This window comes from Astyanax mexicanus, chromosome 21 (genome assembly GCF_023375975.1).
Source record: "Astyanax mexicanus isolate ESR-SI-001 chromosome 21, AstMex3_surface, whole genome shotgun sequence".
Lineage (NCBI taxonomy): Eukaryota > Metazoa > Chordata > Actinopteri > Characiformes > Acestrorhamphidae > Astyanax > Astyanax mexicanus.
Genome location: NC_064428.1, coordinates 12,567,177 through 12,585,298, shown reverse-complemented (window position 1 = coordinate 12,585,298; position 18,122 = coordinate 12,567,177). Strand labels below are relative to the sequence as shown.

The window sequence follows — 18,122 nt, the reverse complement described above, 5'->3', positions numbered from 1 at the left end:
AAACACCAATATCAAAGCAGCAACACCATATCAACCAGCATCAGTACACTAGCAACACCTCAGCAACCAACACCAATATCATAGCAGCAATACCATCGCAGCCAGCAGCAGCTACAGCAACATCGTATTAATCAACAGTTACAGCACCAACAGCTAGACTTTGCAATACCTAAACAACCAACAACTACAGTACAGAAACATCTTAGAAACCACCTAGCCACACCATAGCAACCAATATCAATACTATAGCATCATCCTATTAACTTTGCAAGACCTGGGCAACCAACAGCTAAAGTAAAGCAACACCTTAGCAGCCACCTTGCAGCACCTTAGCAATTAATATTAACACTAACTAAAACTAATACTATAGAAACACCCTGGCATTCACCTAGCTAGTCTTTAGGAGCCACCTAGTAAAACATTAGCAACCAACACCAGTATCATAGCAAAATTTTTCACAACTACCTGGCAACACCATATCAACCAACATCTTATTAACCATTTTGCAATAGCTGAGTAACCAACAGCTACAGTATGGCAACAGCTTAGCAACCTCCTAGCTTTGCCATAGCAATTATTACTATAGAAACACTGTGGCAACCACCTAACCAGCCTTTAGGAACCTACCGGCAACACCTTAGCAACAGCTATCAATACCCTAGCAACCAGCTGATTAACACAATAACCAAAGGAAGGCTCCTCTCTCCATTGTTCACGTCATCATTCACTTTTTCTCAAAAACAAACTGGAATAAGCTATATAGAAAAAAGTATTGGGACACCTGCTCATGAATTGTTTCTTCAGAAATTAGGGGTATTAAAATAGGTTATCCTGCTTTTGTTGTTGTAACTACCTCTTACTGTTAAGGAAAGACTTTAAACTAGATATTGGAGCATTGCTGTGAGGATTTAGTGTAGTAGACCATAAGTAAACCTCAGTTTGTGTTTACAGGGCAGTGTTTGTCTAGAAGACATATAACTAATTATTAAACTTTTTTTTTTATGTTTTTAATAGTTCTAAACCCAGTTTATGACCAGGTGTCCACTCGAATGTTGCAAAAGATCCAATATTTATAAATAGTCCAATATTTTCTATTCTCCAGCCTTTGATTCTCCTCAGGTCCTCAGGTCACTCCTCTACATGGAGCTGGTAGATGGCTCCACCTGCTGCCCAATGGAAGATTCACAACCGCAAATAACATGAATCTACACCAATCAATCAATACATTATGACCACCTCCTTGTTTCTACACCTATTTTCTATTTTTGTTTCCAGTTCAACTGATCTACAGTTTTGGTCTGGACAAGTCTGGACATATGCGCTGAAGTGATCTATCAGACTATGAAGGAACACATAAGGGATCATATTCATAATTTTTTAAAGTTCAGAAATCAATATTTGGTGGAATAACCCTGTTTTTTCTTGGCATCAGGTTCTCCTCCACCAGTCTTACACACTGCTTTTGGATAACTTTATGCTGCTTTATTCCTGGTACAAAAATTCAAGCAGTACAGTTTGGTTTAATGGATTGTGATCATGCATCTTCCTCTTGATTATATTCCAGAGGTTTTACATTTGGTAAAATAAAAAAAAAAATCATAATTTTTAAGTCGTCTTATGTGGCTCTTATTTTTTTCCAGAGCTGTATGTTTATATATTATTTAAATAAATTATTTACTTATATGGATATAGGTATTATTTATTAGCCAGTTATATTAATAGTTTTGAAATAATTGTGTAGTAAGAAATGTGTTTAGCAACTGTTTCTCCATGAAAGAAACTGGAGAAAAAAAAAGGAAAGGAAATGCCACAAAATGGCATGTACCAACAAAAGACAGTCCCCAGCTTCAAATAAACCAAACTAAAACACAGCCAAACTCAAAGCAGGCTGAGCACAGCTTAGTTTTCTCTTTTCTTGCTTTCTTTTGAGACCTTTTCTTTACTTTTCTTTTCTTATACCCACTGTTACCGGTCACCCCTCTACAAAGGTGCGACAGAGAGGCCTGGTTTGACTGAGGTCTATATAGAGCACTGCCCATCACGTCTACAATGCAGAACATTTTTAAATTAAATAAAAAACACAGAATTTAAGGCATTGTTGTTGTGTTGGGTTCATTGTTCATGTAAAGACTGATCGAAAGAATGAATAAAAATTGTAGTTTTGTGACGCTGCCTCACCGAACCCCGAGCTCAGGGACACGAAGTCAGCGGGTAGGTAGTGACCAAGGGGAAAAAATGCAGTGAATCCAGTAGTTCAAATGGGGAGCTATTATTTACAGTGAGTGTGAGAAAACAAAAACTGTGCAAAAACGGAAAATAAACGCTAGTTTCAGTACAGGTAAATAAACCAAGGCCGCAAGGCCATAGGTTCAAAACTCGATACCCAGCTCGACCCGCACCTGTGCCCCCTCTCAGCATCAGGTCAGTCATAACTGAGCCAGCCTCTCCAACCAAAGCTTACCCAGTCCCTCTTAATCAATTAGCCCCGCCCCTAATTTAATGGATCACACCATTTCTAAATCTGCAGGGGAAAATGGCTAGGCTTCAGAGGTTCCAAACATAACAGACATGAAATTATAACTATTTACATAAGGCCTTAAAAAGAACGATCTTACAAATGTCGACGTAAACATATACCAAGGCTAACATTACTTTTTGATATATAACCTTTAAGGAATTACTCTACCCCTTACCCCTCCCTGAGGTAGCCGAGGGCCCTTCAGCTTGCCCCAGAGACAAAAAAAGGTATAAAAAGGTAAGTATAACAGGTGTTACAAATAGGTATAGCAGGTAAGTAATACAGGTAAGTATCAATAGGTATAAAAAGTAAGTAATACAGGTAAGTATCTACACTGGTGATGAAGACAACTATTGTCTTAATCACAAGTTTCTCTGTAAAAGTTCTCAGATACAGAAACAAAGATTTGAGGGCCCAAGAGCAACAATCAACAGCGAGGATCTAAAATCAGTCCTTAAACTGACCCTCGATCAGCAGGTTTACTCCTGAAACACCATAAATATTAATCTTTATCTCTTTTTTATCATCTCTCTGTAGCGTCAGGGTTACAGCAGACCAACAGAGCACTGAGACACAGTGGGGATCTTCAGAACTCCTGAACTCCAGTACTTCTGAGCTTTTGTGCTTCTGAGAGGAGAAGATTAAAGACAGAATGATGTTTAGCTCAGTATTGGCTTTATTAATACTTCTGAACCTGCAACCTCAGATCAGGTAAGAGAGATATATCACTTTTATATATTATTATTATATTTTTGCACAATTTATAATACTCAAAAAGAGCCAAAAGTAACATATAATACAGTGCAGATACAGGCAAAAACGAACAACAATGATATAGGCCTATATAAGCCTCTATATTAGTATTATAACTTTATAATTGTTAATATTCTAAAAACAAAACTATATAGGAAACATAAATTCATAAAAAAGTCAGTAAACAACTTCAATACACCATATAAAGCATATGAATACATGTGAATGTGTATACATTAAATTCGTTAGATACATTTTAAATACATTGTTTAATATTTCTAAATGTATTTTAGGCAACTGCAGTGAGAGAAAAGAGAAAAATACATTTTTGGCCAATTTCATACTTTTTTTTAAATATATTTTATAAACACATTTTACATATATTTATTTCTTTTCTGTATTTGAGTGATTGAGTTGAGTTTGGTGATTTGTCACCAATTTTGTCAAGAGATTAAACAGAAATTTGTAATAAATAAACTACTATAATCTACTGTTAAATTTAATGATTTTATGATCTTATAATTGCAAATATTGTATGATATATGATTTTCCCATAAATAAATTAATTTTTCTTATATAGTTTTGTTTTTAGAATATTAAGAAATTATAAAGTTATAATATTAATATAGAGGCCTATAGATAAGCCTATATCATTTTTGCCAGTATCGACTCAGTATATTATGTTACTTTTGGCTCTTTTTAAGTATTATAAATTGTGCAAAAATATAATGTTAATAATATATGTGTATGTTTTACATTAAAACATTGCAATGTTTATAAATCTATAAAACATTACAAAAAAAATCAATTGCTTAAAAGATCATTTGGGTAATGTATTTTAGCTGTTTTTTATGTTTATTATGTATTTAATGTATAGACATTCACATGTATCTGAATTTAGATAAGCCTATATCATTGTTGTTTGTTTTTGCCAGTATCTACACAGTATATTATGTTACTTTTGGCTCTTTTTGAGTATTATAAATTGTGCATAAATGTAATGTTAATAATATATGTGTATGTTTTAGTGTGTATACATTAAATACATAATAAATATGAAAAAAGCAGCTAAAATACATTACTCAAATGATCTTTTAAGCAATTGAAATTTTTGTAATGTTTTATAAATTTATACATGGGAAACCATATAACATATAATATTTGCAATTATAAAATCTTAAAATCATTCAATTCTACAGTAGATTATAGTAGTTTATTTCTTACAAATTTCTGGTTAATCTCTTGACAAATTGGTGACAAATCACCAAACTCAACTCAATCACTTAAATACAGAACAAAAGAAATATATGTAAAATGTGTTTATGAAATATATATTTAAAAAAAGGTATGAAATTGGCCAAAAAAGAAAATTTCTAATTCACTGCAAAATACATTTAAAATACATTTCGAAATAAGAAACAATATATTTGAAATGTATGTCACGAATAAAGATATGCACACCTTTATATTTCTTTTCTGTATTGGCTGAAAGTTCAATATCTGTCATTTTTGACATTGCAATATTATTTTTGGTGTAATATATTTCTAATAGTGTGAAACATACCTGGTTTACCTAATAATTACGTAACAGCCTCACTGGAGAACAACATACACACTCCAAAGTCTGTAGACACTTTAGATTACAGAGTGTGTGTGTATAGTGTAGTGCTGCTCTTGGAACAAAGCCAAAACAAAACTATCATTTTATTTGTTCATTTGGAAAACACAGTTTTCCTTTACAATATGTCAACCTTTTAGATGACGTAGCAAAATACATTTTAACAACTATTTTTAAAACCATCTTGAAATTTTTGTTTGTATTTTTTTTATTATTATATATTTTTGATTTATTTTTTTGTTTTTTGTTTTTGACAGTGTAAACTCAAAGCATATAAGGCCTATTATGACTGTTATTCTTTTCTAACAGAATAATACAATTATTTACTTTTTTACATTTATACATATATATATATATATATATATATATATATATATATATATATATATATATATATATATATATATATATATATTACATTTGTTTAAATTTTAGTTTATTCCAATAGTAATGTTTTGGGGTATTTTTGAATAAAAGTAAAAAAAAAACCCAAAAGATTGGAATACCTGACTAATTTTTTTATCAATTTAATTTACACTTTTTACCCCCCTTTTAAATAAAGTCAATCAACTACCTAAAATTTGCTTTTTTGATTTTGTGCTATATACTGCTAGATGGCATCTAGATGGACAGACAGACAGACAAATAGATAAATAGACAGACAGACAGACAGACAGAAAGATAGATAGATACATAGATACTTATGATTTTATATATAATGTATTTATAAATTCATTTTTAATATATTTCTTTACCGTATGAGCAGAAAAATAATTAAGTAAGATATTTTTTGGAATTAAATACTGAATGTTCTTTATTGCAGGGCAGTGGAAGGCCTGGCTCTACGAGCTTATGACTACACCAAGTACCACACCATGGACGAGGTTATTTATATTATTATTATAATTATTTAATATCTGATCTGTCTCCAGTCTCCTTCACTCCTCTGATTATCTCCTGCTGCAGATCTCAGGCTGGATGCAGCAGATGGAGAAAGATTATCCTGAGGTTGTATCTAGTGTGATATACGGAACCACGTACGAGAAGAGGAACATCACCCTGCTGAAGGTGCAGCAGTTACCCCACATTTACACAACATCAGCAAATAAAGAGTGGGATTGTAATTTATCTTCACAAGGAAGATAAAAGTTACTAGAAGCTACAGATACTACAGAAGTAGTGTGTAATGCATGTGCAACATAAACTCTACGTGTCAGTATGTAGAGTTGTAAAGGTTTCTTATGCTCCTTCTGTGATAATCTATCCCCTAATAACTCCAATATTCTCTGCACACAGTTCCTGCAGATTGTGGGGTAGGGGTATAGGAGTGCTGATAGATCAGGGATAGATCACTTATCAATAAATTATTATTTCAGTTTTTTTTTTTACAATGTATTGTATTTTTTTTTTTTTTTTACAGTTTTTAGCTCTTTTTTTTTTTTTTTTTTTAAGTTCAGGCAGTTTACTGCAAAATTTTACAGACTGGATTTCCGATTTTTTTGACTGGACCTGAAGAGCTTAAATAATAAAAATAAAAGGATTTTTTTTTTTTTTTTACTTTTCACAGGTGTTGCACTTAAATAAAAAAACTTGTTATTCAACCTATTCAAATTTACTAAGTCATTATTTAGCTTCGACTTAGTTTAGTTTAAAAAAAACTTAACAATTGATGTTTTTACAAAGCCAACAAATATTTTTTGTAACATTTTTAGTAACATTAAAGAAATAATAAAATATCATTTCGGGATTTCTCACATAGTTTACCCAGCTGGACAAATACTAATGTTACAGGAATATTAAAGGTAACATTCCCAAAACTTAATATTAAAATATTGACACAAAGTGACGTTTCAGCGACATTTTTAGAAACGTTCTGAGAAACATTAAGAAAACATGACAGATTAAAGGATGTGGTTGTGATTGGTTGGGTTGTGTGTAATTGGTGTATAATGTTTGTGGTTCTGAGCTGCAGATCGGGTTAAACAGCACAGAGCTGAAGAAGGGGATCTGGATGGATTGTGGGATTCATGGTAATGAATGGATTTCTCCTGCTTTCTGTCAGTATTTCATAAAACAGGTCAGTCTAATCCTTACTACTGATTTAACCCATACTATATGTGTGTGTATATATATATATATATACCAGGGTTATTCCACCAAATATTGATCTCTGAACTATTAAAACTTGAAAATGAATATGAACTTGTTTTCTTTGCATTATTTGAGGTATATAATGCAAAGAAAACCAGTTCATATTCATTTTCAAGTTTTAATAGTTCAGAGATCAATATTTGGTGGAATAACCCTGGTGGTTTTTAATCACAGTTTTTTCATGCATCTTGGCATCATGTTCTCCTCCACCAGTCTTACACACTGCTTTTGGATAACTTTATGCTGCTTTACTCCTGGTGCAAAAAAAAATTCAAGCAGTTCAGTTTGGTTTGATGGCTTGTGATCAATTATCTTCCTCTTGATTATATTCCAGAGGTTTTCAATTTGGTAAAATCAAAGAAACTCATCATTTTTAAGTGCTCTCTTATTTTTATTTCCAGAGCTGTATATAAATACTGTATACTACTAAAAACATATTACACACGTTATAGTCAAGTTTCATTGGTAAAGATATAACTGCATCATTTTAAACATATGTTCCCATACTAAAAAGTACCATTTAAAAGTTTGGAAACACCTTTAAATGCAATGCTTTAAATTTAAAAGTGTTAAACAAACTAAAATACTCTGTGAAGCATTTAGGTGCTTTTATCTGGTGGGCTTGCTAACTGGTTCGCTTGAAATTTCTAAGGCCTGTAACAGGAACTTCCTGTGCAACAGAAATAATGGTACTGATGAGTGCCAGTTTCATCATTATAACATTTTTGACGATCCTTGCAGTGACTGCCCTTAAGGATACTTTTAAAGTTATGTTGAAATTGACTGATTCTCTCAAACACTTCATTAAGATAAAAGAAATTCAAGTAATTAACTCTTGATGAGTTCAGCAGAGCTGTTAACTGAAAGCCTGAATTCCAGGTGACTCTACCTCATAAAACTGACTGAGAAAATCCAGCAGAGAATCTAAAATATAAAACATATTCTTGTTTTTTATTTACCATATAATTGTGTGTTTTTCCTTATAGTTTAGATGACTTTAATATTAATCTACAGTGCAGAACATTTAAAATGATGAAAAAAAGCACTGAATTTGTTTTACACACATTTTCATTCATTACTAACTATTGTATATCTAAAATTGAACCTACAGATCCTGAGCTCTTACAAAACTGACCCAAAAATGGGTGAGATATTTAAGAACCTGGATTTCTACATCACTCCAGTTTTGAACAGGGACGGGTACACATACTCCTGGAAAGATAACACGGTGAGTTTAATCCTACATCAGAAATGTTACCACTATGATTGGGAGATTGCTGGTTCAAATTCCGATCATGCAGCTTAGCATCAGCTGCCGGAGCCCTGAGAGAGCACAGTTATAGGCCTTGCTCTCTCTGGGTGGGAACAGTAGAGTAGATGGCGCTCTCTCTTTCCCCTCATCACTCTTAGGGTGATGTGGATCAGCAAAAGGCTGCATCTGTGAGCTGATGTATCAGAACCGAGTCGCTGAGTGTTAGCGCTGTGATGCTACTTGGCAATGCTACATCAGCTTCACCCTCCTGGTGTTGGGGCATCACTAGTGATAGGGGGAGTCCTAATGAGTGGTTTGGGCAATTGCTCTTGTACATTTGGGAAAAAATGGGATACAAAAATGAAAATAATGTTACAAAAGAAGGTGTGTTACATGTCATACTGCAACCAGCCAGCAGAGGAGCTAGACCATGTCACTAAAGCTAATAATTCTCCTTATTTTAGACTCGTCAGTGGAGGAAGAACAGGTCCCCAGGTACCGGCAACTGCACATGCTACGGCACCGACATCAACCGCAACTTTAACGTCAACTGGGGAAGTAAGTGTGAGAACGTACGACTTAAAAATTTACTCCTAAATCAGATAATAGTGTATTTGGTGGTAACGCTTTATAATACAGCCCGCGTTTTAAACGGTAAGTACTGTGTACTTATAGAGTAAGAACAGTAAAATACTTTATACTACATAATACAGCCTGACACTTCCTGTTGTTTCTTGTCACGCCGCCGTGTTCTCCTTCCACACTACCGGATTCCATTTCCCAAAATCCCGTGAACAATGACATCAACAACACCCGCTCACCTTCACCCAATCACGGTACGCTCCAACGCTCTGACTCGCTTGTGTTCTGAGTTGGTTCCGGTTCATTCCCCTCTAGCTTCCTGTATTTAAGGCGGCCGTTTGTAAACAAACACCGTGAGGTATTGTCGACTCATGTTGCATACTAAGCGTTATTTTCCTGTGTACTGTTTTTGCCTTCTCGTTACGACCCTGTTTTCGGATTATCGGTTTATGTCTTTTGTTTTGCCCTTTCTGGATTTGTTGTATGGTTGGACTGTTTCTCGGTTTCGAACTCGGACTGTATTTTTGACTACGTCTTCTGGTATCGGTGAGATCTTTGTTTGCCTGGCTATTCTGTTAGCAGTATCTGTTAGCCTTCCTGCTAATAAACCTGTCTGTACTTTTAACTCGGCTCGCGTCACATTTCTGAGTAATTACTGAGTAAATACTGTGTACTCATAGAGTAAGAACAGTAAAAATCAGGGAGGTGTGGGTTTATTAACCATTTATATAAAACCTTGTGGTTTCTGTGTATTAATGAATCAATTTTCTCTAAAATCTGTTATTATAAACAGATAAATATTACTGTATTTTAGTCTTGACATTACCAACTATGTTTTCTTTCTACTCTACTCCACCCTAACTGTTTATAGCTGCTCCACCCTCGACACTTTTAAAAGCATAAATCAAATTTTCATCTACTTTTTAAACTCATTAAATTATTAGAATAATAAAATAATTCCCTGGAGTGTGACTGGAATGAAGCAGTCATAACTGCCATGAACAAAAGGAAAAATTCAATTCTATTCTATTCTATTTTATTATTTTATATGAAAATAGCACCACAGGTTTAGGGAAATTGCAGGATCTCCTGTGCTTTATTTGTACCTACATTTCAGTATGAGTAGGACCCCATAAGTATTTTGTATTTTCTGATTTATAGAGAACAGATACACCATAAATGTTGGGTACCCGATAATATCGCCAACATTTTTAAATATCGTGAACTATATTAAACCCCGATATATCGTGCAATGTTACTCACCTCTAATTATCACATCAGGGTACGAGTTTTTTGCTGTTTTTAGCAAAAGAAATCTATCTATCTATCTATCTATCTATCTATCTATCTATCTATCTATCTATCTATCTATCTATCTATCTATCTATCTATCTATCCATCCATCTATCCATCATCTATCTATCCATCTATCCATCCATCCATCCATCTATCTATCATCTATCTATCCATCCATCCATCCATCCATCATCTATCTATCTACCTATCTACCTATCTACATATCTATCTATCTATCTATCCATCCATCCATCCATCCATCCATCCATCCATCTATCCATCATCTATCTATCCATCTATCCATCCATCCATCCATCCATCCATCCATCCATCCATCCATCATCTATCTATCTATCTATCTATCTATCTATCTATCTATCTATCTATCTATCTATCTATCTATCTATCTATCTATCTATCTATCTATCTTTAAAAAAAGAAATCAATGTTTTGTCATATCGTCAAGAGTATCATTATCGCACAAATACAATGAAATATCGTGATATTATTTTAGGTCCATATCGCTCAACCTTAGTACAGGGTAAGTTTTAGAAAGTTACCTAGTTGTTACGCTCTTGTTCCTGGTTGTACTTTATTTATGCCTACAGTTAAAGTACCTGTAGGACTGTAGGTAAGTATTTTGAATGTACTGCTTCATCCAGAGAAGTTAGACCATAAGTAAAGGAAACCTACCCTCTAAAACTCAGACTGTTTTATAAAGCCTTATCGATTTAGTGTGTTTATATTGAGCACTCTAACTCTATTCTGTTTATACAGCCGTGGGAGTGTCTAAACTGTGCTGCATTGGGATGTATTGCGGTCCGTCCGTCCTCTCAGAGCTGGAGTCCAGAGCCGTCACTGAATTTCTGGAGTCTAATCGGAACAGAATTCTGTTATTTCTGACCGTCCACTCTTTCGGTCAGCTGATTCTACTTCCCTACGGACACTCCAGTGTTTCAGTCCCCAACTATGAAGAACTGGTGAGTGGTTTTAGATCCAAATCAAATCTAACGCTACGTTCAAACAGCAGATAAAAGTGGCCCAAATTCAAATATGTTTATGTTCACATATGGCAAAGTTGAATCCAATATTTTGTCAAAAGTACAATACACAGCCAAATGAGGGCGCTGCTTTAGCCTCAAACCAAAATAAAATGCTTAAAAACGCTTAACAACAGGGCTCTAACTAACTTTTTCCACTGGTTGCACTGGCGCTCCTAACTTTTTTCCTAGGTGCACCAGCACAAATCTGTTACAGGGGTGCTATGATCACTGTCAGTTTCCGCTGCATATTAGTTTGTTTGTTTTTTTTTGTGATCAAAAGAACATAAATACAGTCAATTCCAGTCATGAATAAAGGAAGTTAACCTTTTACTGATGAGGGATGACTGTCTGTTTATTACTGAAGTAAGCATTTAGAGTGATATAGAAATTCAAGTTCCCATTTTTGTTTGGATTATGAAATAAAAAAACTGAAAATACTAGCCTTTATTTGTTTTTTTTTGGTATTATATTGAAAAACAACAATATTTATTGTTTTATTAAATTTCAGATTTTTTTTCTCAATTGAATATCAAATGAACGAATGATATACAGATTTGTCCAAACTGATTGGTTCTGTCTCATGAGTAAGGGGCTTTAAAGAGGAGGGGCTTTAAAGGACACTTTAAAGCCTGCATTAGTACAATAACACCAGATTTTGCTTTGTTATTTGCCACCTCCGGCAATTAAGTAATACGAGTAATACGTTTCTGGAGGAAACTGTTAAGCATGGGGGTGGAGGGATCATGCTTTGCACCATTTTAAAATTGCTTTGCCAACATTTCAATGGTAGATTGAGGAATGGGTTTAGTTTAATGATCTGTAGAACGCAGTTTTTGCAGATCGTTTCTGATGGTTCTGACAGATCTGATTGTGTTGTTGGTAGATGGAGGTGGGTCAGGCTGCAGCAAAGGCCATCAAATCCGTTCACGGAATGGACTACACTGTGGGCGCAGCATCGGATGTGATGTGTGAGTGCTTTTATATATATATATTGAGATTATTATGCATTTTTATGTCTGGTGAAATTCTGACTGTTTCACTGGAATCCACCATCTTCTTCTTCTCCAGATCAGACGTCGGGTTCTTCGCGGGATTTCGCTCGTCTGATCGGGATCCCGTTCGTCTTCACCTTCGAGCTCAGAGACAAGGGCGAGTTCGGCTTCAAACTGCCTGAAGATCAGATCCAGCCCACCTGTGAGGAGGCTTACCAGGGGGCGCTGTCCATCATCACCACCGTCCACGACAAGACCTTCACCAGCGCCGCGTTCACCATAACAGCCACACTGTGGACCACGCTGACCGCCGCCTGCCTCTCTACCGCCACCTGGGTGTAATTGCATGGGAAATGACTGTTGCGCTGTAAATTTACAGTGTTCCTTTGCTTTCTTTTTTTCTGTTTGTAAAATAAATAATTTTGCTTGAATTTTATGGTTGGCCCCAACTTATTAAGTCTTGTTACAGATCCTGGTGTGATTGTTGTAGCATGTTTTAGCGTTTTTAGCAGGCTAAATTGATGTCTAACTAAGCTAGTTCATGCTTAAGTGAGAAGCACAAAACATACAGATTCTTCCCTCAAACAAAGTCTACTGGCTAATCCTGCTGTGCACTGTACAGGGCTTTTAAATAGCTAATGTAGTTAATAAGCAATTGCCCACGTTCTGTTGCATTTTTGAGCAGGCTAACTTGATCTCTTCCTAATAATTTCAGAAGGTAGATTACTTTTAATTTATATTAAAATATGGATTAAATCTCACAACTAACTCTCACTATGTCTTACGCCACTCTCCCCTTCGGCTGAATCAATTAATACAGAGACAATAACATCCAACTATCTGAATCTTATGTAGAATAATTTGTTTAATTTTTCATATTTTGCATTAATATTGTTTGATTTTTGGAAGTTCAATCGGTATTTAAAACGTAGCTCAGAAAGATACTAATACTAATTGAACTAATATATTTTTTACATTTACATACATACAATTATTATTTTATTTTACATTACATTACATTACAAAATCACTCTCACATAAAGATAAAGAGATCTCGCCAGCTCTACAGTATTCTTTTTTTATGCAAATAAGCTGTTGCTGGCCACACCCCCTGTTTCTGCTGAGTGTTTATCACATGCTAATTTTAATTTTAGTTAACTTGTGCTAAATGGCAAAACACAAACTTGCTAACTAAGCTAGTTCTAAGCTAGTTAACTGAGAAGAACAAAACATACAGATTCCTCCCTCAGACAAAGTCTGCTGGCTAATCCTGCTGTGAACTGTCCAAGGATTTTAATTGGCTGTTTATAGTTGTTGATAAGCAATTGCCAAGTGTATTCACAGCAATCACTTTAGGCACTGAATTTAGGATTCAGCAGGCTAATGAAAGTTTTACATAATGTATTATAATTTTACTGTAAACATATTTAAAATATGGTATTACATACATGAAGTAGTTGAAATGTTAGCACAACTTATGTTAGCACAACTTAGCACAATTTAAGTAAGACTTTTGTATTATTTTTATACAATTAAAGTTAAAAAAGTTAAATATACTGATTAATAATAAAGTGGCTACAAGAACACTTTAGTGAAATATAGCATAATAATGCTTAGTATACATTAATTTACTTTTTTAAGTAGGGCATCTTTAGGGTGTTTTTTACATGTTGCTGGTTTTATCTGGACATTCTTTACATTTTGAGGATTGAGGATTTCCATCAGGTTTCCTCGGCGGCTCTGTTCCTGTGGTAGTTTCCTGTAGTGATGGATTCAGGATGTTGAGCTTCATTTATAAAGTGGGGGAATTACAGACCCACATTGTTCAGTAACTGAAGCTTTAATGCCAACTGAGGACATTTTGCTCATATACTGCTAACATCATTATTATTATCATTATCATCATCATCATCATCATCATCATCATCATCAGCCGGGGCTATAAGGAACATACGGTCAGAACTCCCTATTCATTTTTCTATTCATGTATATTGTGATATTATATATAATTTCGTGGTTTTAATTCTAGTTTTTAATGAAATGAAGTTTGGGATTCTAATGCTTTATTAAGTAAGAGCATCCAATAGCATCCCACACATTTTCTATAATCAGCAGTGTTGGGCACGTTACCTTGAAAAAGTAATTTGTTATAGTTACTCATTACTTCTCCAAAAAAGTAACTGAGTTACTAACGGAGTTACTCCACTATAAAAGTAACTAGTTACCAGTAAAAGTAACTATCGCGTTACTTTTATTATTCGCCCGTCAAAAAAAAAGGAAATTAATTATGTATTTACTATTATTATTAGAAAAATAACAAACGATAATAAACCCAAAATGTTGACAAAAATATAATCTAACGAATTACAAAAAATAAAAACGAAATTCTTCACAGAACCAAAGAAAATTACTAAAACATATAATACTGAAAAAAATATACTTTACCCAGTAATTCAGAGCTAAGGAACAAATGGTTAGAATTAGTCTATGGAGGAAAAACACCACCAGCCAAGTACAATTGTTAATAGTACACTAGTTAAAAGTAAAAATCCACCCCGGGATTTTTTTTAATTGAGCTAAATTGCTGATAAGTCGCAGTTTAATATGATATATTAGCCAGATAATGTATATAAACAAACACTCTCTCTGCTGCTTCATGCTGTTTACACACTAAGAGATCCTAAGTCATTATCTTGAGATACTAAGTCATTATTGTGAGATATTAAGACTGATCCCTAGCGAAAAAAAGAAATTAAAGTATACTAATCATTATTATGCTATAGTGCACTAAAGTGTTCTTGTAGCCACATTATTAATCAGTATATTTAAAGAGTGATAAAATGAAACAACTTTTTTTTGTACTTATTATACTTTAATTACAGTATAAAAATAGTACAATTCAATTGTGCTAAGTGTACTTAACTGTACTAAAATGGAACTATTTTAAAAATACTTAAGCAACATTTAAACATACTACTTCATGTATGTAACCACCTATTTGTGTAAATATGCTTACAGTATTTAAATTATAATATATTTAATTTAAGTTTTACAACTGTATCACTATTATATTATACACCAGTTATAAATATATATTAGAAATGTACTAAGAATTGATGTTAAATGATCTATATTTACATTAGAGTAAAGATATGCTTCTTGTTCCCGTCTTTTGTAGGTAGCAAGCATCTAATATAACTTAGATGGACATACACATATATTTTAATATACTGTACTACAATTTTTAAGCAAATTTATTTACTTTCAATTTTATACACATAGTAATTTTAATTTACTTTCTAAAAGTTGCATAATACATTGCACTTTAAGTGAACTACTGTAAGAGTGTCACATCCTGGTCTCGTGTGTGTCTTCCCCACGTGACCTGTGCTCCCCTGTGTCTCCTGTCTCAGTACTTTTCCACCTGTGTCTCATTTGTAGCTCCGCCCCTTCCCCAGGTGTTTCTAATTATAGTGTTTCCTGTTTCTTTAAATAGCCCTCGTCTACCACTTTGTCTCCGTCGGTCTTTGCACTAACCCCTGTTGTTTTGTCTCTCCGTGTTTCGTAGTTTCTCCGTTTTTCATAGCCTCTGTTCCTTGTTATTTTCCCTGTTTATTGCCCTGCTCAGTTTAGTCTTCCTAGTCCTGTTTATTTCTAGTTTCCCTTGTTATTCTCTTGTATATACCCTGCTTTGTGTTTATTTTCTAGTTTTGCTCCTTATATATATTCCCTGTTTGTTTATCATTATTATTATCTCTAGTTTGTTTATGTTCTCTAGTCTCCCTCGTTTATTTTGGTTTATTATCTTTGTTACGTGTTTACTTGTTTCTTTGTTTATCTTTGTTATTTATTTATTAAATATTTCCTTTTGTTCTTACCTGCACTTGTGTCCGCTTTCCTCGTCTCCCTGCCTGGGTCATCCGTGACAAAGAGTTGTTTTTAACACACTAAAATGCTAAAAATGTACAGAAGTATATTTGGGAAAATGTATTTTAGAAGTATATTGAATAACATTAAACTAAAAGTGGTGATTTTTTTATAATACACAATATTGTACATTTTAAAAAGTATGATCAAAGTTTACTTTCAAACATTTGATGAAAGTATAATATTAATGTACTTTTAATATATAAATCTGTTTTATATTTTTTATTAAATATGCTGTTATGTTTTACAGTATATTTATGTTTTAAGTACAATTAAGTATATATTTTCTTCACCAGGCTAAGTATCTCAAAACGATGACTTACTTTCTCAAAATAATAAGATAACTGTTTACTTATTAATAATAAATAAAAGGGAAGGGGATTCCATTCAACACAACTCAACTGAAATTTACTATGCTTTAACTTCATTCTAGGCTTTAATAACTTGAAACATAAAGCTAAAATTAGTTCAACTTCAATTTAAAACAATTTAATTCTTGTTTTTCTGTTGATTATAATAATAAACTGCTGGAACAAAAACTCAGTGTTGATGATGAAAGGGCCGCCCTGACCTTTATTATCAGACGGGTGATTAATAAAAACTCATCATGGAAAGTGAGCAGTGTGAACAGGACGTACGTTATCATCAGCTCACACCCATAAATCCTCAGGAACAGCCGTGTGAGGAAAATAATGAGCAGATATTAATATTAATAACCAGCCCTGATAAATGTGCAGAGTTCACTCCTGAAGCTGAACTGAATCAGACAGTCTGATAACAGCATAACAGCACTGCGCTTATCATCATAACCAGTGACGACGCATCATAAACTAAATATATTTACCATCCGCACCCTTTATCCTTTATCCTCCTCTCACTGAAACTCCACCCCGGTTACATTCTCTGAAGAACAATTACACACAAATAAGCTAAAGTTATACTAAACGTCATTAAATTACAAAAAATTGTCATATATATTGCTGTTTAATGGCATTGTATTATACTGAAAATAGACTGAAATGCTAATTTAATACACTAAATTCTCATTAATTTGCATGGAATTCAATACAGGGCACTCTAAAACTCACTGCTGTCACTAAATAATTTTAAACTTTTAATGTCTACCATATCTAACCACCTTCAGACAGCCTCTACCTGTTTTACTTAATCTTATTTATTCTTAACTTCTCTTAGTTCTTTATTTCCTTATTTTATTTTATTTTTATTTATTTAATATAGTTTTGTACTATTGCTTTTTGACTTATTAAGATTTCCTTTTATTATTACTATTATTATTAATTATTTTTCTTCTTATTATTATTATGTTTATTTTTTTAGTTTAATTTTATTTATTTTGTTTTAATTGATTTATTCATTTGTATTTTTATTGTATTATGTAAAAGTTAGTTTTAGCTTAATTTTAACTGTTTTTTTTATCTCCTCTTATCTCTTTTGATCACTTTTTTTATCAATTAAACCAAATTTTAGTATAATAATTATTATTGTTTGTATACAATCCTATTTTTTTCAGCTATTTTTGTTAATTATTGACTGTTATTTTAAAATGATAAAATGTAGTTATTATTTTCTTTTCATGTCAATCCCTGTTTTTATAAATGCTCAGCTACACTGAAAATGAGTGTTGCCCCCATAGGTTACATAGAAATGTCATAACATTACACTACAATTCCATTCAGTTACAAGAAAATACCATTACATTACACTGAAATGACACATATATTACATTGGTTTTGGTTTTACATAATATTAAGTACCATTTCATTACATAGAAATGTCATTAAATTACATTAAAGTACAATTACTTTGTTATTTAGCATAAATTATACCAAAATGCCATTAAATTCCATTTAAATTGTATTACATTATGCTAAAATGCCATTAAATTTACTGAAAATGAATCACTTTAATTACAATGAAAAACAACTAAATTGCATAATGAATAAAAACTACTTATAAATGCAATTAAATT

At 33.1% G+C, this 18,122-nt stretch overlaps 1 protein-coding gene across 1 annotated transcript; it reads left to right on the top strand.

The window, feature by feature from the left end:
• The first annotated feature begins 2,985 nt into the window (after positions 1 to 2,985).
• LOC125785909 (carboxypeptidase O-like) lies at positions 2,986 to 12,636 on the top strand. The gene is made up of 9 exons (XM_049470120.1): positions 2,986 to 3,229; positions 5,713 to 5,773; positions 5,856 to 5,957; positions 6,862 to 6,966; positions 8,152 to 8,268; positions 8,757 to 8,850; positions 10,948 to 11,150; positions 12,097 to 12,181; positions 12,282 to 12,636. Exons 1-9 carry the CDS (start codon positions 3,171 to 3,173, stop codon positions 12,545 to 12,547), a joined length of 1,092 nt encoding a protein of 363 aa, XP_049326077.1. The 5' UTR covers positions 2,986 to 3,170; the 3' UTR covers positions 12,548 to 12,636.
• Positions 12,637 to 18,122: the final 5,486 nt, after the last annotated feature.